Raw genomic sequence first — 20,962 nt, 5'->3', positions numbered from 1 at the left:
CATGCAGTGCAGGACTAAGAAACGAGAACTTTTCAGCACAAAAGTGTCAGTTTTTTAAATCCGTGATATTCAAACAGTTAAACCTTATTACAAAAAAAGCTTGAAAGCAATATTGAAAAAGTCTAAACATTATAAAACATAGGTCGCTTTTTTCATCTATCCATTCCGGGAAAGAATTTATTTTTGTAACAAGGTTATCCAGTGTTCAGTGGTCAAGCGTTTAATAAACGGCGATGCAACGCACCGTTCGTTACAGCGCAGGCGACGCCAGCTAGAGTATAGAGTAAGAGACTGACCGCGAGCGGCGCGGCGAGCGGCGCGGACAGCGGCGCGACGAGCGCGGGCGCGTGCGACGCGGGCGGCGCCGGCGCGGGCGTGCTGCGCGACAGACTGCTGATGTTGCTGCTGGAATCAAGCCACCGAGGGTTTTTACTACCGTCCCAATACATCAGCGGCTCCCAACCTTCTCACTTTTATTTGTCTTGTTTGCAATCTGAATCTATGTAATATTTTTTGCCGTTTGCTGAAGCACAGCGCTGATGCACAAAATTTTAATGCGCACACAACGATTCGAATTTGTTATCAATTTGCACAATGCCTAAAAACCCGAATTTAACAATTTTCCAATTAGAAATTGTGAATTGTGTCATGTATCTAATAATTGGACTGTCATCACTCATCAGTATTAAGAGTGAAAATATAAGTTATTCCTCAATGGACGAAAGAAGCTGTCAATGTTTTTAGTTCATGTAAAACTTTCAAGATAGGATATTTTTCCTTGAACATGTCATTGGAGTGTCAATCAAATTGAAACAATAGCAATCTGTAAATCATACCGTCTTTCGTTGCCTGTCGGAAATGTTAATTAAGGTTAAGTGATGAATAATAAGGAGTTTGCAAGTGGAGCAGTCGGAGTACTAACCTGAAACTTTCTCGTTCCCTATTAGGGCTGTGTCCGCGGGGCGAGTAGGAGAGCGGCGCGTGCGCAGGGGCGGAGCCAGCGCCGCCGGTAGAGCCCGGAGTGTGCGGTCGCACGCCTTTCGGCGTCTTCGGCGCCACAAGAGGCGATGCTGATAAACTTGTTCGCTGAAAAAAAAGAAGAGAATATTTAATTTTCTTTTTAAAATTGTAGCACATTAAAGAACTGCATAATAATAATACATGGGTCATTAAGTAAAGGAAAATTGTTTCATATAAAAATAAAAGCTCACCGTATCTGTGTTCCTTGGGGAAGCCGCTGCGGGTGGGAGGTAGGGACTGTGTTGAAGTGTGGTGGCATAAGGCGCGTAGAGAGGCGGGTAAGTAGTTCCAGAATAGACAACGGGAGGCGGGAATCCATTAGAAGCGAGAGTTGAACTGACCGCAGGACTTTCAGTCCGAGACGGCAGTTCACTCGAAGACACGACAGGTTGCCTAGAATCTACTACGGGGGGAGCTAACGTATGGGTACTATTACTACTACTACACACGGGAGGAATTATCGCAGGAGCGATACTGACAGCGGGTGTTGTTTCCACGTGATTAATTGGTGTGTGTATGGACGCAGGGGGTGCCAGGGGAGCCGCATGAGGCGGCATACTTAGACCTGGGTGTTTAAGGCTCGTGGTGTAACTTGAAATTGTACTAGTGGTAGAAGACAAAGAAAGAGGCGGACCGATATGGTTTGGTGTAGACGTTGCCATCAGCGGACTGGAGTTACTCATAGAGAGATGGCTCGTATGGTTCAAAATGGAATGGCTACTAAGAGGGTGGCTTATTTGCGCAACAGTCGTTTGGCTCGACGTCGAAGATTGAATATGACTGGACGTTAGGTGGCTCGCAACACTGAACGGTGCGAGATGCGGAGGCCTATTCGTGTACGCCGACTGAACGGAATGTTTCTGTAAGCTCGGCTGGCTCTGATAAGGCATCGGATGACCGTGAATATTGGAACTCATACTTGTGTTTATATGACTAGACCCGATCGACGGAGTTGGATAGGGGCGGGAGGTGGGCGCGGCCGGAGAAATGGCCCGTCCGGGCATGGATTGAATAGGAAGACAGCTGGTGTTGGAGGGCGGCGTGGAGAGCGAATGCGGAGGGACACTTTGAGGCACTCCATTGACGCGGTTGGAATAGGAGGTAGGAACGGAGGTGTGAGCCGGGGCCGCCGTCGCCGCGTTTCGGACGTCGTGGCCGGGCATCAAGGGGTGAGGCTGCGAGTGGGGCACTCGACTCTGAAGACTAGGATGCGCCGCCTGCGCGGAGGCGGGCGCGCCGGGCGGCGGCCGCGTCGCGTGGTGAGCGATCAGGTCCAGCGGCGCCGGCGGCTGCTCCGGCGGCCCGGTCCGCGTCTCGTGGTTCGTGAGCCGGTAGTCGGGCATCGCCGCTGCGGCGTGCGACTGATACGCTGAATGCGAGGGGAAGAGCGGCGACGGAGCCGGCGGCGCGGGCGGCGCCGGCGTCGGGCTGTCGGCAGCGGCGCGGGCGCCGGGCTGCAGCTTGTTGTTGCTCGCGGGACGTTCGGGCGTGTCGGGCCCGGCGGCGCCGACCGGCCGCGCCGGTATTTGCGTGGCGGCCTGGCCATCGATCGCGGGTATGTGAGCACCGTTGGGCCTCAGCGGCGTGTCGGCCCGGAACGGCGGCGGTGGAAGCGCGGGCGGCGGCAAGGCGGCGGGCGCCGGCGAGGGCGCGGGCTGGGGGAGCGGCGCGGGCGCGGGGCTGGCGCTGCCGCCGACCGGCGCGCGCGACAGGGCTAGCGCGCCGCCGCTGCCGCCCCGCGCCACCAGTTCGTTTTTGCCGCCGCCACCACCGCCCGCGCCCGCCACCCGGAACAAAGAACCTGCGTCTGACGCCTGAAACGTGATGAAGACGGGCATCAAGGAATGTCATTTAATCCAAAACATAACATTGATAAAAAATATCTTGCAAAAATTCCAATTACTATGAAGAAATTAATGAATAATAATAATAAATTAATAAACCACTTACATCATCCATGGACACGTCATGATATCTTGGTGAGGCATTTCTACTGCTCTCTGGACTCGCCTGAAACAAAGAAAAAATATTTTTAGTTAAGCCTATTTCTGGACATTTTGATCAGAGCTGTAGCTTGAACTTTTTGTATTTATTTCAATAGATTTACCAATAGCTATTTACATACATATTATTAAGAATTTGTGACCATGTTCAATGTAAAGAAATAATGTTTTCTACAAAGCAAGGGGCCGGATAGATAAATTCAAAATAGCTTTGCGGTATGCTTTTGTACATTAATGACACTTGAATATGTTTAAAATATTGATGAGCGTGAAATTTTTTAACTGTAAATCGTGTATAGTACCGGCAGTACCGACCGGCTTGTATTGTGTACTTATTAACATTCTAAATATGTGTCTATTGTTCAAACCTAACACAATAACCACCCACAGGTTTTTAGTATTCAACAGATGGAAGATGAAATCGCGTCCGACACATAAACCATTGCCAAAGAGAATTATAACCGAACTATAGTGGGATGCCATCATTCTTATAGTTATAAGTGTTAGCAGAATGTGAAGGCTTTACTAATAAGTTCTCGATAGGTCCATTAAATCGTAAATGCGCTTCGTAGATAATATACACTGCGGGCGGAGGGTGAATACTTAATGATAGTCTGCAAATGGAAACAGTCGTAAATATAACAGTGCGATTAATCGATTAGTGTTGCCATTATTGTGTTAATTACAAATTAGCACCGAATAGCGTTTAAATAAAATACTATGTAAAGTGTAACATCGAAAATAAAATAAATGACTTTACTATTCATTCCGTGATGATACTTTCCCATTTGTACATTTGTTTACAAGAATAAGATTACAGGAAAAAGAGGGCGAAGGGTAAAAAAGTTTTCCATGTTTCCCCATTATGTAGCGGTGGTCCGATCTACCAAAAATTTCATGCTAATAAATATAAAAGCCTTGATAAGCAAAGCTTAGTTTATCAAACCTATTATCCTCAATCATGACAGATTGATCCATTATCCATCATGGCAGTTAACAACGTTATGACAAGTTGCTAACATTTGTCGAAACCCGAGGGTCACACGTCAAAGTGTTGACTAATAGGTGTTCAAATGAAACGTAGGAAACAACATACTAGTAGGTAGGTACCCGTAACAAGGAAGCGTTGACATATTGGTGTCACTACAAAGAAACGAACTATTTCAGTAAAATGTTTTCAATAATTCCTAAATACTCTTGAAGTGTTGGATGTTATAAACGAGTGATGTAAAATGTAAAAACAAACACTACACGTGTAACGTATGCACAATTAACATTCCTCGATAGCAATATATCTTGACAAAGGAGGAAAAAAATTAACGCGAGAAAGCAAGAAGCAGAGTATTTTTTTATTCATTTTACTGCAATAGACTCCCAAGTGTTTGAAGGGGAATGGTAAGTAATTACTTGGAGATATTTACGAGCGAGCGAGAGAATGGCTCAATAAAACTAGCCGGGGAACCGCACCGTTTACGACGAGCAGTTTAAGTAGCATTGTCTCTCCAATCCTAACCGGACTGAGGCCAAGGTGCTGTCACATATTTTGTTTTAAAGTAATTCTATTTTGAATGGTAAAAGTGTAAAACTTTGTTTTGCTTTCAGCAAGTAATAACGTTTAGAGAAGATATAGTTTGAAGTTACTCGTAAAGGTGATTGATTACTGTCTAACAGATTGGATCAAACAATCAAATTCAGGAATCGCAGAGATTCCGCTAAATACCGAAGTGACCGGATGAAATAGTCAATCGATCGTATTGAAGGAACAAATCGTTTTGGGAGCGTTCCGGCAATTGAATGTTTAGCCTTATCCGGTGGGGGTGGGTCGTCGCTCCGCAACAATGGAGTGATAAATCAAGTATGGACCGCGCGTGCCGACCAAGCGGCGGCTTCGCGTCCGGTCCACGATGCATAAAGGACATTCAAAGGTGCCGCGGACACGGAATGTTTTTTTTTCTTTTGATAACAGACGTTACCTGACAAGATTACATTGAGTATCATGTAACTGGATCATTTTGTTAACAAGTGCTACTTTTTTAACGAGGACTTGGAGGGGGCTACCGTTTCCGCACAGAAAATAGGAGCCGTCAATCATCGCCAATGTGTGTTGGCAGCAGGTCAAAACATCGTTACATAAAATGGATAATAATCAGTGAGATATTAGCGCGATGACTGATGTCATGTCGGCAAGTAATAATAGTACGTTTGAGCCCACCTCCGACCAGAAACGCACGTCTCTAAATAAATAATCTAGCTATAAAAATAAACGACCGCATTAGTCAACGGTGTCAAAATAAGACTAAGAATATTAACACAAAACAAAACGTTTATTTTCAAAACAACATAGGCTTTGACTAGTAGTATTTCGGTTCAGGCCATTATTCATGAGAATGTAAAGCATTTTACAGTTCTGTTGGTAATAAAATTATTTGGGATTTCCGTCGTAACAGCTTTGTGCCATTCTTATTTATGTCTGAGCATTTAGTAGCAGTTAATAACTTTAAAATAAATTAAGTTAGAAAAGTCTGAATTAATTATGTTGAAATTACGAATTCAAAACAGATAGCGAAGCATAATCTCGAGATCCGCGCCTCGGGGCCCACCTCCGCGTCCACCCCGTAGAAGCGGGGAGATCCGGAAAAAATGGCGTGATAGCTTTTCGCCCCTCATTCGAAATTCTAATACTCCCACAAACTTTTAATAGGATCGGTCTTAAAATTCAAGGAGACTTTCGTCCAGAAGTAAAGTTCAAACGACGACGTCCCGATCATAGCCCGCGGTGATTTTGTAACGTGGCAGGTTTTTTTATTACAAAAACTGGGTTATTAAATTAACTACACTAATTTAATTAAAATCTCTTTTTCACTAGTCGTTTGACACTAGCCAGATCACAGATGTAGTTTACTTCTAACAATACTGAAGATAAGTACTATCAAATAGCAACATCATATTTCGAGGTTTGTGTAAGGGGTTATAATAATGCGTGAAGTCGTGTGAGTATATTATCACATCAGCTTCGTCGTATGTCATGAATTATTTATGGCGCTACTGTAATATATTAGTAGAATTCCGTTTTAACATTCAGTCGTCAGTCAGTTAGGCATCTCACTAAACGGAATAAGTAATTATGATTAATGATTTTATTATACTGTTGATAACTAACAATTAACTAAACAAAATTATTTTGTTTTTTACATCAGACAAACTATGCAAAAAATAATAATTGTATTCTTAAATTCACATAAGTATAATTAAGTTTATGAGTAGTTAGGAAATTACATAAATATTTTCACTTATTTTTTAAAGTTTGGGTATTATCATGACCTGAATTTTTTGTTCCACGTTGACATCATGAGACATAAGAACATGACAAAACGATATTTTATTTTCTCGAGTGGAGTTCGCAATGTCGACTAACAGAAACATAATTTAAATGTTGTCTAACGCGTTGAAGTTTCTAGTTCGTGCATATTTCACGGCAGATGATATACATACACATTTAAAATTTTCCTCATTTTTCTTTTATATTGATAGCGCGTATGTAATTTATTGTAGAGGCGTTGGCTGTAGATATTTATCTTGTATTATCACGGCAGTCGTGAGAAATAAATATCTACCTAATTAGTCTATAATTTTAAGAATTAACGATACCTACGATAATCTTATCAGATTAATTGCTTATAATATTCATAATTACTTACTTGGACCGGCTTCGTGTATATTTTAATAGAATTAACGGATAACTTCGTAGCTTACATAAAATTATCATAAATAACATTTATGTATCGTCAGCATTATGTTAAGAATAGCAAAATATGGCAGGTTTAAAATATAGCTTAATTTATCTACCAATAGATTTTAATTTATCGTAAAATAATGAATGGAATAAAAAAATATCAATAATTTATCATGATTAATCAATTTGTTTTGGGGTTTTTTCAGATTACATACTATTTATCAACTTCTAAGCATATTGATTATTGTTTCTAAGCATATTGATTGGAAATAAAAAAATAGTTTTTATTATGTGATTAATCAATACGTACAGTTCAAGTGAGTTTAATAGTTTTATAATATTTGCAGAAATATCATTTTCTTACTGAAATGTGAAGTAATGTTGCTTTGCAACATACGAGTAAACTTCGTAAGTGAATGAATATAATGGATTGTTATTTGTGTTATTTGCTTTAACGCAGCTAAAACCTTCTAGCAACAGTTGAAAAGCGCTTATTAACCCAGATATGACGTGTAATAAAAATAAAGTTAACAACCGGGTGTTAGAATAGAAACTATTACGCCGTTTGCATTGCCTCCATAAACATTGGAACTGAATTATAGTGTATTAGCAGTAAAAGCGACGCGTGTTGCGTTTCGGATATGTATCGTGACCGAGCGCTATAATGATTCCATTACTTTTTAATGTGAGTACGTGTAAATTATACTCCTTTACGATCTACAATGGTACCTGTATCCACAGTGTGTACACAAGCGTATCAGTCAATGTGCTTTGTCGTAATGCTCTAGTTTATTTCACATTTAGAGAGAGGTAGCACAAACTTCCATGAAACTACCTGTTTAAGCTCTTTTTCAAACATTTTAAATAACTAGCATTCCGCCCGCGGCTTCGCCCGCGTGGAATTTTGTGTCACAGAAAAACTTTATCGCGCGCGTCCCTGTCTCAAAAACCGGGATAAAAACTATCCTATGTCCTTTCTCGGGACTCAAACTATCGATCTATTCCGATCCAATCCCAACATCTAATACCAGTGGTATTTCTCTATGCCAAATTTAATCAAAATCGGTTCAGTGGTTTAGGCGTGAAAGCGAGATAGACAGAGTTACTTTCGCATTTATAATATTAGTATAGATAAATACATTGACCTCTTAATTTTTATGAAACACGCTTGGCAAAGTTATGTTTAACATGATTTAAATAGGTATCTGTGTGATTTAATTAGATGTAATATACATATTTGGCAAGTATCACGCATAAATTTTGATTATAAAATAATCGACTACTAGACAGAATATAATTTTCATAACTCTGACAGCAGGAGCCGGGAAGACACGTGCTCAAAAATGGCTATGCCGGGTTCAGCCAAATTCGCATTTTCAGGATCCGTGACAGGAGGATTTGAGTCAATAGAACGTATGCACAACTTTATCCCGACTAGGTTAGGTTGCACAAATGCACATTGATAAGATTCATAAGCTCGCCAAATAATCAGACAGTTTGTCAATTTTAATTCTAACCTTTTTGGTTGGTAGGATAAACAAGGAACTTCATATTGAGAAATTGTTCTTGGTTATAGTCCGACATGCGTTAGGTACATTTCAAAATAAAAAGTAGGTGTAATACAACCAGAAACTATACTTTTGCCAGTACCTGTTGTTCTGACTGAGGTTTCGCTGGTGATCGCTTCTGAACCTCCTTATCTCCTTTTGGGGCACTGGAGGTTTTTTCATTTTTGTTTGTCACCGTGGCGGTATTCTCCGTCTTTTGTTTTGAACTTTTTTTCTTGCTTTCTTTCTTGTTGTTACCTTCAGCATTGCTTTTAGGCGAATCTTTGATCCTCACTATGGTAACTAACTTTTTTCCTGTATTAAAACTATTTCACTTTCGTAGCAGTAGCGACAGTCCCACATAAACATTCAACACAGGCAATATGCGCACACTCAGCAACGTTCACAACAAAACGTAACACTTTTGTTTATTGAATACAAATGGTCACAAAACTGTTGTTGTTCACTTTTTCGTATGTTTGTATGTATCCAGATGTCATACACTGCAATCCTAGTGCACTGTAATCCAGGTCGACCGGGTCCGCAAGCGTGTGCGCGCGAAACAAAAATAACGAAAGATCGCGGGACGATCGTAAAGACAAAGAATGCGATAGAGACGAATAACGCAGTGACCGGCCCAGCGGCCGTGGCGAGAGTGCCGCGCCGCGCGGTCGTCGCCCGCTGCCGCCGGCCCCCTCTCGCGCACGCGCCGCCCGCCCAACGAAACGCCTTGTTGAGTATTTCTTGATGCAACGGATTTTGAAAGCTAATACATGTAGAGCGATGTGCCTGATATGGCTAAACGCGAAAGTCATCAAACAAGGCTTGTAACTGGGCGATCTGTTGTTTAAGTATTTTAAAAGACTATGGAATAATTTGCAGGGTGTTTAGGGTGTTTAAATACGTGTATTAAAATTGTAGAGTTTTGGACTCCATTTTTGATTTATTTTTACCAAATTATTATTTTTTGCACAACTTAGTAGTATCCTAAAATACATGTCAATATCAAATTACTAGATAAAATATTTCATCCAATTCACATTATAGTGCGCAATAAATAACAGCAATAAACGGTGGCTGTTCTGAACAAACTGGTAATGAATATTATGTAAAATATCTGAGCGTTTCAATTTTCAAGTGGGCTGCGTAGAGCGCCCGCAGCGCCGCGAGTTATTAAGACATAATTAACAGCTAACAATAAAACACTAATGATTGTGAAATGCTAACAAGCTATTTGATTATTTCAATATTCCAAAAGGCTAAATTATTAACATTGGAGTGCTGATATTTATAGCAGTCGTTAATAGGCATAATCAGCCTACGTGTTTCATTTGCTAAAGAAAGAAAGGTCAACATCTCTATCAAAACTATAAGTTGGCCGTTACTCATAATGTGTTTCCATTTATAAGCATGTATACTATTGGCAGCGTCCGTTTGTAGCAATAACACATTTGTGAAAAGCAGTAAAAGCGTCATAAAGCGATTTATTTATATTCGTTTTATAACTTATTGCTTTACGACTGCGATAAATGCAGCCGTTGTACGGTAACCATTACAAGCTGGGCGAGCAGTAAACAGGCCACGTTCAGTTACGTTTGCGCAAACATCGGCTCTTTGTTGCCCCCACTAAAATTAATTACAAAACCAACACTGGCCTTACGTTCGTTAAACAATTCAAACATAAGCTAATCCTTTATTTACCTCTGTCAGCACATTAATAAATAATTAATATTAAATAGTGATTGCAAGAATGTACGATAGTATTTCTTACATTGATACGATTTTTATTACTGAAAAAAGCTACTTTATTTTAGTACCGAACATAGGCTCTTTTTTACAGAAATCTGTATTACACACGCGAGCAAAGATAAGAAAACATCCTCCATAATTTATAAAACAAAAAGTAACGTTCAAGTAACGAAACACAACAACCGTCTTGAAATAAATCATATGTGCAATAAATGAACAATAGAATTACAAAAGAATGGCAATAAAAACGCTCCCTACAGAAATATTAATTTGGAATCGTTTATTCAGAAAGGAAGAAAAGATCGGATAAAAGACGACCCCTTATTTTCGGAGGGTAACAGTGAAGCGGTAGAGATAGCAAGATAAATCCTGCCCTGTCTTCGGAGACAGACTCTACACGTCTATAAGAATCTTCACAAATACAAAGAGCGAATTTATGTGAATTTTTCCAAAGAGGAGCTGATTATTTTGCGGCGAATTGTGATCTCACGTAAAATATTAACGTGTAATACCGAGGGGAAATTAAAACGATATGAATCTTTTTGTACAAACAGTGACAAAAAGTCCCGGATCAAAGAGAGCTCAAGAGCTCGGGCTCGACGTTTACAAGACTCGATATTTTGCTGTAAGAACTCTCTTGCGAGATCTTTTTGTACGAGCGCGAAAATACGATGTACATTTTAAAACAGGATAATCTCGTTTTATTTATTAGCATTTAACATAATTTCATCCGATTTCAAAAAGAAGATTCACTTCACTTCTGTGTTATAAGATGCTTTGAAGTTTTTAGTAATTACCAATTAAACTCGGTTGAGCATGGAAGTGGTATTATTTTACTTGGCATTGAAACAGCCGTAATCCATTTGAATTTAATCGTGTTAATCTTATGTTAACAGCCAATTAGTTATATTAAGGAGGCATCACGAGCCGAACTGAATATTGGATATGAAATTAGTATTCCAGAACCGTATCGCGCCGTCATTTTAAGGGAAATTTGATAACATTAAAATTAATTAAGGCAGTAAATTGATAGCAGATCTGTTTAAACTTAATCAACTCATCCCAAGGTAACGTATATTTTAATATTTATCGATATACCTACTTAATATAAATTAAGAAAATAAATTACACAAGGGCTTAAATATTTATTTAGTTTAAATTATATTTGACTATTTGTGTACATTATCGCATTGGGGTAACCTGTAATGTTAGAGCTAAGATTGTTATTAATTAAATAAATAAATTATCTTTTGCCATGAAATGTTTATTTATTAATGATTAAAAACAGTATTAAAATCCTTATGTACCTTTGTGTTGATACAGTCGCACACAATTTACACAATTCAAGGCAGACAGCCACAGCGGAGGACTTCAATTGATTTTAATTTTGAAACTAAAACACAGAGTTGATCGTTTGTCAGGAGTCGGAGAGTAAAAGTTATTTTGTAAAATTGAAACGTTCCGAGCGGCAGCGAGCCGGAAATATGCTAGCGAACGTCAGTGCACTGTTTATTTTTTTCTCTCGTTTTCCCACTTTCGGTAGCAAAAGCAATAAAAATGAGTGGGGAATTTTTAAAAGTAATAAATAAAATATGATTTTTCACGTACAGCTATGTAAAGCTATTATTTTAAATTGAAACAATTCTGGCAATTCCATTATACCGTCTGTATTTTATTGTGTACGTTATATTATATGCATTTAATTTGCACAGTTTCATACATATTTTTTCGCTGACCCAGAATCCAGAAATATGATTAATGGTGCAACCAGTTTCGTCGGCATGGCGTGCATGGCTTTTATAGATTTGTTATGTCAACAATGAACCGAGTTACGATGTCGTAGTACTTTTAATAATTCTAGCACCAATTAGGTTTCGTTGAGCGCAATACAATACAGGTAGGTGCTCCCGGCGTTGATTACGCAGAACGCAAATATTGGAACTTTTGGACAATTTTTGTCAGCTGAATTGCCAAACAGGGGTGAAATACGAAAGGGAGATATTGGGAGTCAGACAACGACCGCAGGATTTATTTCGAGCCTCATTCAATTTGTGGTAAACGTATTGTTGGATTGCGTTTTTGTATTGCTTGCGTTCATTTTGCAAATATTGCGGCGGCGTTTTATGTAAATGTATATTGTATAAGCTTTCACATATAAACATACCCTCTGGAAATGTAGTATTATTTAAATTATACTTTAAATGTCTACAAAAAGAGAAAGCGCCCGAAAGTGTCACTTACGAATGACTGAGAGCATACATATACCCACAAACAAAAAGGCAACGAGTAACGCAAAAGACATACTAATGTATTTCTGACTCGTGTCTACAAAGGTTGAATTGTAATGAGGATGATGCAGTCACATTTTACTGTTCTGTTGAGGAGATTTGGGGACCTACCAAAAACAAAATATTGTTTTTAAGTTTTTTATAAATAAATAAGTAAACGCTTATAGTTTTTTCAGGAATTTTAGTAGGAAAACAAACGACATGTGCTAAGAAATCGATAAAAAGTTAGTAAACTTTTTGTCAAGACTCGGGGTCAGCATTAATGAATGGAGTATAGCTTAAAAAAATACGTTCTTCCTTATTGTATTCAAACTAACGCACGGTTACAGCTGTCACACAAACATTTGAATAAAAAGAGCTATGAAGTACCATAGGTTCACCATAATAGTGGTGAGTGTAGTGCGGCGTGCGAGCCGCAATCAGTATTTGTGGCAAAGAAGTGAGGGAAGGCGGAAAAATGGAGGAGCGTCAACGGCACAAAGGGAGCCCGCTGCTCTCGCGCTCTACAAAGCTGTAGTAATCTCACTCAGCGTGCGCGACAGATTTGAAGGAATTTGTTCAGCTTTTAAAGTTTTCGAAAATGGCTGTAACATGCTATAACTTTTTGAAAGAAAATTTTTGAACTGTCGGATTTATTTATTTTACAAATCTATTACAGACTCTACATAAATTTAAACGTATGGTGTAAATATTTAAACTACATCCACAAGCAAAATATGAAATTAATGTAAGGTAATAACCGCGAGCATATGAATATTGCATAACACAAGTCGATGGCAACAGCACTTAAAGAGGGTGCAGAATTACGGATGCGGGGGGGTGATGCAGTCGAGGATGCAGCGAGAGGCGACATAAAATTTTCAACGACTGCGCCGAGTATCTGACGGCATTATCTAGCCGTTTGCAAGTGCTCTGCCGCTTTTCATATCTTTTGAATAAAAATTCTCTAGTGTAACATTGTTTTCATGTGGCTTTTTGCGAGTGCAATGTGACGATTTTACAACGTGTTTAGTGGGAACATCTTTTTATCGAGTGTTCACTATAAATTTGATACTGGTAAAGTACTATGAGTTATGTTATCATAGAAATAGGAAAAAATATGAAAGCAAAATATAAGATGGGAGAGTCTCTACATTTTGTGTCCACTAGTTCAGATTCATCTTTTACAAGGTCTTGAATTGAATTACACTACTTTACAGACGTCGCTTAACTACAGCATATTTTTAAAGAATGAGTAATTTCATTTATCAAAGCCACTTTAAAACTATTAAAGTGCATCAAGTCAGCAAGACGCATCGAGTCGAACAAGTTTCGTAATTTTAAAGAGAGCTTAAAAGGAAACCATAATAACTTTAGAACTTGCGCGGCAAAAAGTATAATTCGAGTAAAAATAGCTAGTGGAAGCAAATATAGCGTCGGTCGTCGAGTAACGAGACGAAATAAGCGGGTTTGGAGGAGCGGTTGGTGCAGGGTGCACAGCACTGACAATCTCGTTATAGATGTGAATAAATAATGAGTTAGCATTACGGCGGACGAGGGCGATCGCTTTGTTGTCGCGAGCGCGGCGCGCCGGGATTGAGTCCACCGCAAGCGCAATTTATTCTGCTAATCGAGCCTCACCTACTCCGGCTTTAATTAATTAATAAACTTAACCCGCCGCACTAAATATACTTCTGAATTTGTACGTGCAGGTTTTGGTCTCGTGTTTAATGCCGATGCAATGTTCACTCGACTCGACATATGTGTGTACAATAAGAGCTTTTATGATTGTAATTACGAGCTGTTTTTGGCTTTAAGACATAATTTACGCTTAGTATGGCTGCTAAAAGTTAATGATGCAAGGTTTAAAATATATTAGTAAAATAAAACCGGCATTTAGGCCACAGTATAAATAAATCGAATTGTGAATCAGCCTGCTGTGTACTGACAACTGATGTGTGAATACACGTAACGCAGTCAATACAATACAGAGTAGAGAAAACAATTAGCAGCAACACTTAATTATGTAGGTTAATTGCATTCCGGCTCGTGTTGTTTTTGTTTATTTATCAGTTGCTTGTATCATCGGCGCGTTCCGGGCTGACATCAAAGGGTGGCCGGTGACGAGCGCGCCCACGAGCCACGAGCCAGGTGGACAGGTCTCGACATTCCGCGGCATGTGCGCACACTTTGCCAACAATCCTGTTCCTACCACGACCAAACTACTTGCTGACATGCGATTTATCTGTCACATGTCACGCGCTGGTTGCATTAAATCTCTAACGCGTCACATTTTTACAGTAGAAAGTCATAAACATTGCAAAGACAAGATGTCAAACATTTGGCACGCATTTAATTTTATGCAATTGACTTTTCGTATTCCGACACTTGTAGCGAGCCGACGTGTCATCATGCCATCTGTTTCCAAATATCAACTTGCATAGGTTGTTAACTTGAAACTCACGGCAACAAAGCGATATTACATAAGTGGATTCGGTCAAAGAGGCAGAGTTTCGACGCGAGCTTTGTGCATGAAATTGAATTGCGCGTCATACATAACGCATTCCGTGCTCTCAAAGGGAGTGTAATAGCGATCTGTCGGCTCCATTTAAAATGTATCCGTGCAAATCTGCGCTAAGCACGCGGTCGCATCGCACGATTCGCGCAAGAGCATCGCGCGATTGCGGTGCGATGCGCAGCGGCCGCAGCCAGCGTTTCGTATCGCAAATCGCGCGCCCATCCACTCGTGTCGCACGGCGCGACTTGGTTGTTTGCCAGCCGCTTTGTTTTATCGGTCTCGCAAACTATTTGGCATCTAAACAATGTTTTCATTTAATGATACAGAAAAATCACACCAGATATTTCAATGTGTCATCGCTAACTGTTTTAAGTGGTGATTAGCAATAGTTTATAAATGTAGGCAAAATACAGCAGTTTTTATGACTGAGCTTTGAAATGTAGGAAAAATAAACATATTAATTCAAATCAAATAAATATCAGCATTTTATTTATTCGACTAATAAACTTGTAGAGTATGCTACAAGCACGATAAAAAGTAGAGTTTATAATCAAAGATAAACAAAAGTGAGCGTCATAATAAGCCATAATTAATTACAAGTTGTTCGGGGAGCTGCCGACACGACTACCGGCAACTTGTATTTTATCTACATCGTATTTTAAACTCTCGCCCTCGAGCATGTCGGAGGTCTGTCCATCGGAACATGTGCTACTGCTTCTCGTCTTTTTGGATGAGCATTATTTATCCTATGGGATCACAATACTTTGCTTATTTGAGGATTTAGAGAGGAAATACAAACTCTATGGTGATTTATCTGGATACTCAAGCGTTTTGGTAAATGAGGATGCCAATTTTTTCAAAATTTTGAACAGGCTATTATAAACAAGACAATAGGCAATAAGACCCAGTAGGCAGCAATTTACCTTGGTTGCTATATGATTGGTTAAGTTGGAAACCCATGCCCTTAGAAACTATAGAGCAATAAATCAAGTAGAAAGTGGTTGTTGTCATCGGCATCAACTTAGATTTGACTATTACATACCTAATTCCGTTAATAAAAATAACGTCATAAAAAACGAGCAACAAACCGAAAAAGATAAAGAGGGAACGTAATAAAAACACTGCAATTTTAGGGGTATTTTGTCGAGGTTATATCCATAAAGCGAGTGGAGTGGGGTGGGTTACCACCCCTGCCTGCGGCGGAAAGTAATGAATAAACTCGACCGGGAATTTCTACCTATTTTATTTAATTTCACAATGAAAATGATCATGCCCATCTTTTAACACTTAGTGAACTTGATTTATTGAATTCATTAATTTGCCTTTTGTTTGCAGACTTTATGGTTAATGTTATTATGATTTCTGTTAACACAGGTGCTAATTAAACTGGTGTATGACAGTGTATGATTATGAAAGTTTAATTTCATCATGTTCAGACTTCAGTGTATCGTAAACCTAAGATCACTAAACGGACTTACTACTCGTATATCAGGCGTATTAAAAGAGGTTTTGATAATAATAATGATAATATAATACAATCCCCTTAAATACTTCTATGCCAGTGTTTATTTGCTTTTTATTCAAAGCATACAAAAGACACACGGTCTGAAAATAATCTGTTTCCTGAAACGAATAAATAACGTAAAGCTATATTGTACCTACTCAATCTCTAAAAGAATGAAGCGGAAAATATTCACACATAAAGTAAATCTGAGCTCTGAAAATATTTCCGAGCAACATGAGAGCTGTAAAGCGCTGTAGAACAAAGGTATTAAAGCGAATTTTCGAGCTCTCTCGCTAGGAATACAGGGAAAGCGACGCAACGGTACCTACCGCTAACTCATTTTGTTTGCTCCCTGTATAAAAATGTAGTTTGTTTCTGAGCGTTTGTCGAGGGCGCCGACTTTGGTTCGCGTTATTACTACGTTTCTCACAATGGCCGTTGCTTGTGCCGAATAATCAAACAAATTGCTCTGTTTATGCGACTTAGGACTTTATTTACACACTGAATAGGATTTGTCGGTTTGATTATTCTGTAGTCGCAAATGGAACGATGATTCTAAATTGTTAAGTAAGATGTTTTCGGAGGGAAGCGGTATATTTCAGTTTAGAGGTTTCTTTTGACAAAAGTGGTGGTAAGAGTTTTTAAGATTTAGATATAATTTCCATCAGTGCATCAGCTTAGTAGAGTACGGAGCAAATCAAGATTCATGTTTTATTATTCATAAGCTTCTTGATATAAAAAGATCGCTTATTCAAATTTAAGAGCTTTCATGATTTGAAACAAGCAATTTTCTCTGTTTTACAGTGCCTTTTTCACAGTCGAGTAGAAGGCAGGGACCGAGGATAGATAGTCGCTAACGGATCGCTTGTTCGAAAATAAATTTACATAGTAACGTGAGTCTAAAATAGAGGGGAAACTAAGCGAAACGACCAAGAGCAATGAGGCGATGCATAAAGTCGCTGCGAGACGAAGTATAAAACAACAAAGTGGTCGACGCATCTCTCGCGGGTATAAAGAGGGGAATAATCCAACACGACGAACGCTAAAGTGCCGTAGAATAGTACTTTAGGGTCCATATAAAATAATGATCTGTCTTCTTACACGTTATTCGCGTACAGTTTACGAGCAGTCATAAAACAAAATTAGAAACTGACATGGAGTTGTTAATAGCTATTTAATTTGACGAAACAGTAAACCAAATAGTAATCGGATTAGAAACATGTTGTGGATTAACAATTTGGTGGCGACAAATTGCCTTAAATGGCAGTTGTGTTCGTAGGCGTAGGTGTCGGAGGAGATGGGAGCGATAGCGGCGTGTCGGCATCGATAAGGAAAGTTATTTATCGCCACACTCAAAGAAAAAGCCCAGGTTTAATTTACCGACATTTACGGATACCAAAGTGAGGATTGACGCAGATAATTCAGTTACAATTAATTTGTACAATTTTGATGAAATAAATAAACAGTAAGCTAAGAACGCTGACGATGAATTTTCTCGGTATTCCTGAAGTTATCCGAAATGAAGTAATCGGTATAGCAAAAGGCAAGTGAGACAGTCGGTCTTAGGACATCCTCTGGATTGGAAATATACCCAAGGTTTGCCGGTAGCAGCAGTTGGAATAGCTGAGGATCAGACTAATTCACGTACATTTAGGGTAACCCATCTCCAGAAGTGCTCTAAGATACTGTAATAGTTGGTATAATAGGGTTAATATTTCAAATTCAGTTATTCAGATACGCACTTTAAAATTATGAAAAGGTAGGTATAAAATGGCTAGCACATTACAGCAAGGACACCTTAATTGAGATTATAGATATGGAAAGTAGACAGGTAACCCGCTCGCTTAAGGCCGGGTAGCAGAGAAAATGGCGAAAATGAGGTTTTCATTTTTCATTTTTGAGGTACTAAACAGTAAAATTAAAGGCTAAGATTTTTATTGGGCATAGTTGAGGATATTTTCTAGGGCTATTAACGGATGGAAACACGATTTGATGAAGTTGACTCGATAGAATAAATTCCCAAAGTTACCTCTATTCGTTTTCTATTTATGGTTTTATTTTTAAAATAAGCGATTTGAGATTCTAAATCTTTTACTAAACTAAAGTTCAGAAATAACTTGAGGGCTTTTAACGGATGAAATTTTTATATTGCGTCTTATTTAGTTACTATGTTAAAAAATGTGGAAAAAATCGTCCATGACGGCTTGGACAATCTCAATCAGTCGCGCGGTGGCGCTTACGGAGGACGGACGCGTGTCAGTTTTTTGGCCGTGACAGTTCGCGATTTGTCAATATTTTTGACAATGATGACTTTGATGAGTCACAGTATAATAATATCAGTGTTACTGGAGAAAGCTTAAATTTTTGATAATTAAAAATTATCAATTTTGTCTACCTATTGAAATTTAAATCGTTCGCATCCTTTTAAACGAAGACTCTACTCATGATACATAGTACATTCCTCAAATATGAGACAAAACCAATGAGTTAAAATTACATTTTAATAGTACCTACATACAATCGTCTTACACTCTTTAGAAGAGCACACTGACACAAATAAATAATAAAAAATACTGTCTAAGGTCTGTAGCTAAAGGTCTAAGCTGCAAGATAGAAGAATCTTCTAGCCAAAAAGATGGCAGATGCAGCAGATGTCAACGGATTTAAAACTGGAGTTCATGTGACTCCTTGTAGACTTGAGTGTCTAGAGCGTCCCTTCCTCAACCATGCGTAAGAAATTTCACAAAAATACTGTCTAAGGTCTGTAGCTAAAGGTCTAAGCCGTAAGATAGAAGAATCTTATAGCCATAAACATGGCAGATGCAGCAGATATCAACGGATTTAAAACTGGAGTTCATGTGTATCCTTGTAGTTTTGAGTTTCTAGAGCAGTGGTTCTTAACCTTTAAGTCATGAGGGACCATTTTACCAAATTTCTGTCTTGTCAGGGACCACCTCATAATCGGTCAAAACCAGTTTGACTGCAAAAATCAGTTAAAAGTGGTTTTGACCAAGGTGTGCAAGTGCACATCGTGGACCACTTGGAATGCCTCCAGGGACCACCAGTGGTCCGCGGACCACCGGTTAAGAACCACTGCTCTAGAGCGTCCCTTCCTCCACCATGCGTAAGAATGTTTCAAAAATACTGTCTAAGGTCTGTAGCTAAAGGTCTAAGCTGCAAGATAGAAGAATCTTCTAGCCAAAAAGATGGCAGATGCAGCAGATGTCAACGGATTTAAAACTTGGAGTTCATGTGACTCCTTCTAGACTTGAGTCTCTAGAGCGTCCCTTCTTCCACCATGCGTAAAAGTTTTCCAAAAATACTGTCTGAGGTCTGTAATAAAAGTCTAAACTGCAAGATAGAAGAATCTTTTAGCCAAAAACATGGCAGATGCAGCATATATCAACGGATTTAAGACTGGACTGGCACCACCTTGCAATGTCATCCTCTCATTGTTATCTGTAATGTAAATTATTTTTAAAATGTATTTAAAAAATAAAATGTTCGTTTTATTATTTCAATAATCTGACCTCTCAACTCAACTACACTACACAAAAACCTTTGCTCGCAACTGTACTGACGAAACCTCGTTAATATACCGTTCATTTAAGATGGCAAGCCTTATGTATGGAACGGTCGCTTTTTTGTAACCTTTATAATTTGGTCGGCTTATAGAAGAATTCCTGATATTTTTTTGCAGTTCGATAACTTTCTTATAAGTCGTAATGTAAAACTGAAATTAACAGGATAGCTTATTCAAGGAACATTTTAATTTGTCCATTGTATCAATTGTATGCCATGTTCCCTTGTTATAAGGGAATCGCGTATTCGGCCACGAAAGTAAGACTGTTAAAATAAATTAGATTTCTTGAAATCTCTCTTTTGCGCAAAGCCACATCATTTATATTTACTGTGGTTATAAAGGTGTACCAAGGGTACATGCTACACCTTTTTATTCGATTGTAAGAGTACTGGTTTACTCACAAATCCGTTTTATCTGATTTTCGAAATCTTTTAATTACACTGGTGTTTATCATTCAAATCAATGACTAATGTTTGAACTAATTTGGACATATCAAGGTCTATCATTGGTATTTTTTTCAAACTTCTGCGTTGAGCCATTTACGAGATCTGGGACATCACAAAACATTACCCCAGCAAAATTCTAAACAACTTGAGAACCGGAACACGAACAAATTTTGCTATTCGTGGACAAATTACTACGCAACAAGAGCTATCTATCCATGTATTTGGTTCCGGGATAGAACGACTTTAAAAAAAAAATTTGCCAGGGTAATGTTTGAAACGTTACCCCAGCAAAATCTGTTTTTTCCTAATAACTTTAAAACTATAATTTGAACGAATTTTGCTATTAGTAGTGTGTAGTATTACTAGTAGTAGTGCACTCCAGGTAACCGTGTGTGATGCTTATTGCTCATAGTGATTTTCGATACAGAGCCCCGTACATACGTTATACATAAATTATGGAAAGAAAACACCCAGACCAATACAAACAAATATGTATGCAATTTTAGTATGATATTTTTATTTATTAATAAACAAAAAGACTGAACAAAATTGATGCGTGTACTGATTAATGTAATTAACCACATGGAAAGCT

The 20,962-nt window shown here is 38.8% G+C and overlaps 1 protein-coding gene across 1 annotated transcript in view; it reads right to left on the bottom strand.

Annotated features, from left to right (window-relative positions):
• Nucleotides 1-20,962, bottom strand: part of LOC135075426 (proline-rich protein 36-like) — a 71,160-nt gene that overhangs the window by 8,330 nt on the left and 41,868 nt on the right. Inside the window, exons 6-9 of the mRNA XM_063969868.1 lie at nucleotides 2,971-3,030; nucleotides 1,212-2,834; nucleotides 923-1,086; nucleotides 297-402 (exon numbers count right to left, since the gene is read on the bottom strand). Of these exons, the coding sequence (XP_063825938.1) occupies nucleotides 297-402; nucleotides 923-1,086; nucleotides 1,212-2,834; nucleotides 2,971-3,030 (1,953 nt within the window). The remainder of the gene's footprint in view (nucleotides 1-296; nucleotides 403-922; nucleotides 1,087-1,211; nucleotides 2,835-2,970; nucleotides 3,031-20,962) is intronic.

The sequence above is a fragment of the Ostrinia nubilalis genome, chromosome 10, assembly GCF_963855985.1.
Source record: "Ostrinia nubilalis chromosome 10, ilOstNubi1.1, whole genome shotgun sequence".
Classification (NCBI taxonomy): domain Eukaryota; kingdom Metazoa; phylum Arthropoda; class Insecta; order Lepidoptera; family Crambidae; genus Ostrinia; species Ostrinia nubilalis.
The sequence above is the reverse complement of the archived record's forward strand: the minus strand, read 5'-3'. Positions and strand labels throughout refer to the sequence as shown.